General features: G+C 36.1%; 1 protein-coding gene across 1 annotated transcript in view; it reads right to left on the reverse strand.

Annotated features, from left to right (window-relative positions):
• The window catches only part of LOC102595005 (protein-tyrosine-phosphatase PTP1), a 19755-nt gene that overhangs the window by 10215 nt on the left and 587 nt on the right, over positions 1-8953 (reverse strand). The window contains exons 2-5 of the mRNA XM_006351111.2: positions 8425-8698; positions 2217-2313; positions 2046-2128; positions 1785-1919 (exon numbers count right to left, since the gene is read on the reverse strand). Of these exons, the coding sequence (XP_006351173.1) occupies positions 1785-1919; positions 2046-2128; positions 2217-2313; positions 8425-8652 (543 nt within the window). The 5' untranslated portion in view covers positions 8653-8698. The remainder of the gene's footprint in view (positions 1-1784; positions 1920-2045; positions 2129-2216; positions 2314-8424; positions 8699-8953) is intronic.

The raw sequence follows: 8953 nt of genomic DNA on the forward strand, positions 1-8953 counted from the left end.
TTAGAATAGGAATAGGTTTATACAATCCTATTTAGAATAGGAATAGGAATAGTAAATGGTATCCTACTTGGTAAAGGATTGTATTCTAGTGTCTATAAATAGGATCTCAATATAATAATGTAGACACAACAACAATTCAATAATATTCTTTTCCTATTTCTCACTGCTAAAATAGACACGACAGTTAACAAGTCTTAAAACTGACTAAAGAAGGGAATAGCAGTTCCAATACTGGTCAAAAAGTTAACAGACTCGGGATAACGGTCATGCAGCGAGAACACATCTTCCTACCTTTTAATTGCTTCCATTTATCTGGTAAAAATTGGAAATGCAATTGAGACAACATGTGAGGCACAAATCATATCAGAAAGGTAAAAAGGGTTTTCTACATCAGACTTTTCTAATTCCTCCAAAGATCATATGACCCAGCGTCAATCCGGAAGCCCTAGCCCACAAAATCCCAAGACAACACTACTCTATTAGAATAAGACAAAGTCGTTCAGGCTTCGCGGTGCTTCTAAGATGCTTCTGAAATCTAAAATGAAATACAAGACAAAACACAGATGCAAAAAAGATGATGCCCCAACGAAATGAATAGGAGACTCCTTTGCTGAAAGAGATAAATCTCTAATTTGAACCATTTTTCTTGAATTCTGATTCTATATATGATTCGAAATATAGAGAATGTCTAGTAGATTTTACTTCTATTTTTTATTTTGCATAATACTGGTCTGAGATGAGTCTATATGAAAAATATATAGAGAACTTTTAGTACATTTTACTTTACTATTGTCTATTTCTAATTTGTTTAATATTGTCCTGAGATGAGAATGGAAACATGGCCAGTGATTCATATAGCCGATCCCTAATTTATTTGGGACAGAGGCGTTATTATTGTTGTCATTGTGATTGAGTACTAATTTGATCCTACACCCACATATGCTAGTTCCTCTGGCAACAATTGCTCCCTCCAAGCTATATTTTCATCTCTAGATCACAAACTTGACAATGCGTAATGTCCATAAGATTACTCAATCTAAGTCCAAGCTCATGCATATTTGAAGAAAGAAGAATAGGTGTAGGGTAACAAGATACGTTTAAGTCACAAGTATTTAGCGAAGTACAAACCTTAAACCCATGACACCCTGCTTGACGTTGGAGCCAAAAAAGAAATGAGAAAAGAACACATGAAGTAATGAGGATGCTAATTAGCAATACCAACATTAGCCTTTCAGTATCGCAGGTTTAGGGGCAAAGATGGAGGAACAAAAGGAACATCTTTTTATGATAAACAGAAAATTTCCACATCCATGGGCAAATAGTTCGAAACTCTTTGAATAATGGTCAAACCTCTATTCTTCCTCACTTAAATTCCAACCTTGTCTGCAACAAAGTTCAAACACATGACGAGCGCTAACCCAAACATCACGTGTAGCGCCCTTAGTGCTACACCAAAGCTCTGTGGGCAAACGCATGAAAGGTATATTGTAAGATACTTTTTTCTTGAGCCTTTCCATGCCAGTCTTTCTTGCTTCGGTTTTGTATCTTAAGATAAAATTTCAAGACCCAACAAAGATTCATTTGCAACTTCTTTACGGCATAAAAATGCCAGGTCTACTTATGTGTGTGTGGGAAGAGGAGTGGGGTACAAATGAAGAAACTGAAAAAGGTAAAAGTGCTGATTCTTTCTTCCATAAAGAAAATTATAGATCAGACTAAAGTCATAAAATGTTTACTTATTTTGGTTGCAAAACAAGTATACCTTAGTCTAAACAGTTGAATACCTTGTAATTGTCAACCAATCGTGTAAGCATCACAATCACAGGACAGCGTTGCTGGATTATCATTTCCCAGAAGTCTTCAAAGGTGTGTGCTAGTGGACCTTGTGTTGCAACAAACTGAGACACCCCTTCAGATATCTTCAATCAAAAAGAGCAGTATAAAAGGTCAGAAGCAGATTTTGTGTTGTAACTCAATATTGTTTGCTAAGTGAGTAGGGGAAGTGGCTTTTTAAATAATTCCAAGTGAAGGATGTAGGAATCCACCTCTATAAAGCTTGCATTGATATATCCCTTAGCTGACGGTCTGTAGTCTTTACATGGGTCCAAAACAACCCTGTTATTGTCAACTGAGAGCAATGAAGCTTGATCCAATTATTTCGAAAAAATAATACAATATAAAATCAAAGAAAACAAACAGACAACTGATTAGCATACATGGGATAACATCAGTATAACGATTCTTGCTGATGTTTGTGCTGTCCAAAGCCACCAAGCATCTACTCTTCATTTCCGAAGCTTTCAGCCTATTTTCCTGAACCATAGGAGCTTGAATTTAGCATGGCATCAAATGAAGCAGAATAGCATCACAGGATAATGAAATAACAGGAAGTCACAAACCAACAATAGACTAAAAATTTCTCATCTATAAGGGAACATGTCTGATACAAACCAGATAGATGAATGTTTTTCCTTAAAAAAAATCTTGTAATTTATGCTATCATTTTCTGTATCTAGAACTATTAAAGTTGCTTCGGCGAGGAAATTCAGAATTGATTCACCCCGTTTTACCTCAAAATATATTCCAATTTTTTTGTTTCAGGACTTCTATTTTATTTCAATAATGTGTACAAAATATATGCAAGTAGTTAACCATCACTATGAGCACGTGATGATACAACGTCTTGTCCACGCTGCTAGAACTGTCCTATATCGTGCCGGGATATAGAATTTCTCAACTAAGTGGATCCACTAAGCAATAAGGATTCATCTAAAAAGTATGACCATGTACCCATGTTGGCAAGACATGGTTTATGGAGGTTGTGAGTTATCTGAACTCTCTCCCATATCGGTGCTCAATACTACTCTCAATAATATATATTCTTGCTCAAATGTATAAAAACATACTCTTTCTCTGATTTGAGATAATTGCTCAAACTATCCTCTTAAAAGAGGTCATTGCTATGAAATATCTCTGAATCTCATTGCTCATTTAGAAAACAAGGTTTCTCTTTGCTCAATGTAAATTACATAGTGGGTTGAGATAATTACTCAAAAGGGGCCTCTTTAAGAGGTAACCGCTCTATACTTAATCTTTCTGAAAATTCTTTTAGTTTTAATAAAAAAAGTCTACTCTTTTTCTTCATGTAAAAATGAAGCATTTGGGAAATACTTAGTTCCCTTATACTCTTCTCAAACTCCTCTTTACTTCCTCAAAACTCAGTTTAAACAATAATGTTTTGTTTAAAAGATTCTCAATAAGAACTCAATGAATACTCAAGAATAGGGTTCATGATGAAAAATAGACATGAACAATCAACTCAATAATCACAATACACAATTTACGACAATTCAATAATTAGTATGTCTACATTTTCTTTATTATTTTCCTCAATTATTTATTTTGCATGATAAGTTTTTCTTGTTATATAAAACCTAATATATCTATTCTTATTAATTTGTTTTAGATAGAGATTAGTTTGATATTGACGAGACAACTAATGGTCTAAATGAGCTATCAATAGATGATCCTCAATTCGAAGGTGTGGTCTTTTGTAAAAGAAGACGCGGAAGAGTAGCTAACTTAAATAACGTGACAGTTGACAACACTTTGTTGTTATGTCAGTTATGAGGTATGACTTGAGTTGAGATGTTTTTTGTTAAATAGTGAATTTTTACTTGATGTATTAAATATTGATTAGTCGTGTGATTCACTAATTATGAAGAGCTAAATTGTGGATGAATATCTTTGTTTATGTCTTATTTAATAATTCTAGTTTTCACTTTCACTTTGTTCAAGTGATCTTATTTCAACTTATATTTTTTATTTTAAGAGTTATTGTCCTTGTTCTAAGGTTAGCTCTTTTCTTTCAATTTATTTTTGATTCTTTTAGTGATATTTATTCTATTGTAATATGTTTTTAATGTTTAGTTGTTATTTGGTTGTGTTCATAGGAAGAATGGAAGAGTAATTTATCTTGGGGAATGAAAGATTGACTTTTACAATATACATGTAAGTTTATCACAAAATACCTCTCAAATTTAGAAAATCTTTGTAACTTTATTTTTATAAAGTTGAATTTTTAACTGAATCCCTGCACCCGTATCCGTACTTGAATTCATGCCCTCAAATCTTAAAGTTTAGATTTTGCCGAATCCGACTTTCGGATCCGCACCCACCTCGATACCTGCACTAGAGTCCAAACAACATAGCCTGCATGTTAATTGTCTGCATGGGTTCCATCTCTAAAGAAGTAGAAGACGTAGAAATAGTCAAGGCCTTTGTTTCCAGTTTTGAACTTGCATGTACAGTAAGTTGTTCTTCTCCCTCCTCGATGTTGTGTTCACTACTTATATGTGTGTTTTGCTGTGGGCTAAGATTGTTTGCAGTTACTTCTTTAAGAGGATCAGATCTGGGCATGTGTTTTAGTTCCGGGCTGGACAGCCCTACCATGGACTAGGCCAGTAGATCTGGGCCCATAGGTTTCTTTCATATGTTGGCCCTATTCCTTCCATATTACCCATTTAAGTTTTGGTCATTGTCACGTGTGACAGCTGTTGAGATATTCAAATTTTGGACCGTGTAAGAGCAGCCCCTGTGCACTGACATACAACTGTGATCTGCAAACCCACCCCTACATAATAGGGTAATTTTTTTACCTGCATATCCATTGTATTCTTCCCTTTGCCTTCGTCGGCGACATACCGTGCCGGAGCCTGGCCCCAGATTTGAATTTTGAAGGTGAATCCATCATGGTTCAGAGGTACGTCTTTGGATAGATCCCCATCTCCTTTCACTTTTACTCTAGCCTATTTCAAGTTGATTTCTAAGCTCAGTTTCCTCCTCATTTTGTATTCACCCTTCACATAAATCTCCCACTTCCTTAAAAAATCTTCTGCGTCCGCAGATGTAGGGGCAAACCCACTAGTCTGATCTGAACTTGTTCCAAATTCTCTGAGCTTGAGATAGCCCTTGATGTCGGCACCATCATTTCAGGTGGAATTTATAGGATTTCCAAAACCTATCCCCTTTCACTATGTGGTCGGCGATCGTCTTCAAAGGAAATCCAAAGAGTTAGGTTTCTCCCCATTTTGTATATTATTTTTTTATGAAGTAAGTTGTTTCATTACCGGCATCAAGAAGATGCAAAGAGTACAAAAGTAGATATGCTAGCTCCATTACATTATAAAAGTTAAACCCGGGAGCCAGCCACATAATCAAAAAATCTAGAGAAGACTGAACAGGACTTTGGATAGTCTAGAGTTAAAGAGCTAGCAAAATCTAAGAAAGCAGTAGAAGTGTAGAACTATTCACATATGACTGGTTGGACCAAAAAAAAGACTGAACAAACATTTAGTATATGTTTACGCCATGGGCTTGTTTCCAGTTGCTTGCTGCCCACCGGCGAACTTCCGACAAGGTGATGTCCTACATTTCTGGCCAAGAGCTTGTCCTGAGGTTACCTTTGGCTTCTGAGATTATTATGGACCCACTTTTTCTACGAATCCTAGCAATATTAATTTCTCTTGTAATCCATTTGTTGTTTCTGACAGTGTCGGCATATAAAAGTCTGTCCTCTGTATTTCTATTGAAGATTGTGCCTGCCTTCTGGGCATTGCCTTTAATAAAATTCAATATCTTTGTCGCAATATCCATCCATCCTGTATCGAATGATAGCTCTGGAACAATAATCACGGTTCTTCTCTTACCTTGTGCATTTATGATGCTTATTTATCGTCCATATCTGTTAAAATTCCTTGCGCAAAGGTACTTGGAGAAGTGAACATAATACTTCCATAGCTTAACAAAATTACTGTCTTCGATGATTCCTTGAGAGAGTATACCACCACTCCATTGTCTTTTGACTGAAACTCATCCTGGTCACCATGTTGCAACCACGTTCAACCCGATTGAACCAAATTTCAGCTCTGGATTCATTCCTTGTTATATCGTATGATTAAAATCCTACCGCAAAGTAAATAATTTTGTCCCCCATGGTAAAAAAGAAGCTAATTCCGGTAGGAGTTGCCGGAAAAAGATCAAACAAAGTAAAGAGAGAGAACCTAGGACAGGTTCCCCTTGGAAGCTGTGCCTGGCAGCATATCCAAAGGACTGTATGTAGTATTTTCCACCTTCCATTTTCCCAAAAGGTACATGACCAAGTCTATTGAGCAACATCATTTTGATAAGGACACACTTTAAATTCTTAAACACGTAGAATTGTTTTTATTGCCGAAAGTGGAATTATTTACAATTGGATAAGGATGACATATATGGGGATGACATTGCATATTATTTATATCACAAGCAAAAGTGGAAGTACAAGAATTGACTGCATAAACATAAGTATCACTCTTCAGCAATCCTTAAAAAAGAAGAAACAGGTCATTTTTACCTTACTGATCTCCAAAGATCTCTTCATTAAAGGGGTATGCAGTTGGCATTAAGTGTTAGTAAATGAGACAACACATTAAGGATACTATCAGAAATGAATAAAAAAATATGTATGTGATAGGCACAAACAACACTTTATGCAAAGTGATGTTGGGTGCAATTGTCACATTTCCAATTTCTATCACCTTCACTTTATAACCATTTGGAATGGTGACCAATAAAGCGTATGGTGAGGTTCTAATTTTCTTTAAAGTAAACATAGAAGAGAGAAGCTTAACAATATAAATAAAATAAAAAATTGGGTAAGATCTACCGAAGTGGGGAACCTTAACAGGATGTGCCTGGTAACATACCAGGTAAAGTCCGAAGTTCTTCCCGTCCCTGTTGGGGAGATGCCAACCATCTATTTTTCTACAGAAACAGGTTCTAATGTTTGATAATAGGGTTCTAATGAGTATTGAATGTCATGTGGTTTGAGGCTCATGAATCTAAAATTCATGAGTCAGCCCTTGCTTTGAAACATTTACATGGAACTTTCTTAAATTCAATAGAAATTGAACAAGCTATAATATCTGTAAAGTTCACAACTCCACTAGTGAGATAAAGCTGTTTGAGTTCTCCCCTGCATTGCCAAATTGAAAATGTTGTAACAGATTAACAATTTGTCCATATTGCTACTTAGTGACGCTGACATTTTGATTCTCATCTCAATGGTTATGTTCCTTTACCTTAACAGATATCATTCCAACTGGCACACAATGCACATTTTGCCACAGTTCTTTTTCCCTTGTTGAACTTAGAATTCTGATTCAAATTCTAAAGGCTTTGATTGGAATTTTGAGAATATCCATACAGTCTATAGCACTTGTCCTCAGTACATTCAACTGATTATTAGACCTAAGCTCTTTTTGTTTTTCCTCCTGAATCAGCAGGGAAAAAGCATGTGTTACGGAAGCGGTGAATTTAGCACAAGTATGCTTCCTCTCAATATATACACCTATTGAACCCCATAAGAAATTGTGTTAGACTCTTATCTTGTTCTGCCTTATGCATATTTTCCTTGGATCCACAAGTGTACCGACAACTATCTGGTGTTTTAGCACTCACGGTGTTCAATTCCTTCAAGAGTTTCTTCATTTTCATGTAATAGCTAGTAATCAAGCACCCCTTGAGTCCTGTCGTGAACTTCGTTCTCAATTTGGTACAACTTAGCACCATTTGTTTGATCATGATCTTCCGATTCCTTCCATTATTCGACTGACTCTTTGACATATTCCACACTATCAGCGACTTCTTTAGCAAGAGCATTCAAAATCCACAAATTGACCAAATCATCGAACCTCTCCAACTGATCAAGTTGTGGGGTTCCGGACCTGGTCTTTCAGTCTCCAAGGATAAGACCTAATTAATTCTTGACGGAAAAAGATCCTAGAACACCTCTTCTAAAGTATTTGTACCGAATCCCAACAAAAGGAAGGGCACTACAGTCAGAAAAATGCATCTAAAGAGGACTACTTGGATTAAAAGTGGATTGCTCATTCTGATCATAGCCATGAGGAATAACATGATTGATAAACCTGAAGACAAAAACAGCTGATTTGGAAGACGAGAGTTCAATTTCTGCTATTCCTACAGAAATTAACACCAGGTGTGCCGATTGAAGAACAGCTCAAGGAAATACTCTAGAGCTCTGACACCATTTTAAAATGTGAAGCAAGGAACAATTAGGGCTCAATCTGAGCTCCAATTTCTGTACATTGTGCTTATATCCGTGTGTATAGCTGGCTAAAAATATCTCTAACTAATTGTTAGTTAAGCTAACAGCTAACTGTAACTAACACAAGTAAACACAACTAATCCTAAAGCTAACTAAGGTGCTGCTGATTCAGCTGAATGTACAAATATAATACTATATCTTAATATCCTTTTTGCAAGAACATTACAGTAAACTTCCAACTAAACATCAAAATATCGCCACACAGGTGTTCAAACGTATAGCCGAAAGCTACAAAATAAGAGAAAAAAAGGAACCTGCAAAGTGGAGAACTCTGAGTCAATTTTGTCCGGAGAGTGACACTTTTTCTCCTTAAATGCTTTAAGTGCTTCCAAACAGTGACTACGCTGATCAGGCGACAGTACGATTCTCTGTGGAACTGAATCAGCAGAGAAATCCAAAGGTTTATTAGCAGTACCAAGAGCAGTAGGTGGCGGCTCTGTGGAAGTGACAACGGAGGATAACGGATTACCGGCGGCAGCCATGGCCGATCTCCGGCCCCGACTCCGAATTGATACGGCGCTACCCGTGGTCAGGGCCGACTCAACAACATTGGAGGCCTAAAGCGAAACTTATTAAGAGAGGCCCCCTAATATTTTATTTTTTTCATCATATATACTTTTATTTAAATATATTTTTCTAGCTATTTTAGATGCAAAGTCATTAAGTACTGTTTTATAATCAACCTGTTTTAATAAAAAATAAATCAAATGATAATATAGCTAATTCATTCAATCTCTCTTGAGACATTGTTGATCTTAAAGAAGATTTAATCAATTTTAATTT

This window comes from Solanum tuberosum, unplaced genomic scaffold (genome assembly GCF_000226075.1).
Source record: "Solanum tuberosum cultivar DM 1-3 516 R44 unplaced genomic scaffold, SolTub_3.0 scf00133, whole genome shotgun sequence".
Lineage (NCBI taxonomy): Eukaryota > Viridiplantae > Streptophyta > Magnoliopsida > Solanales > Solanaceae > Solanum > Solanum tuberosum.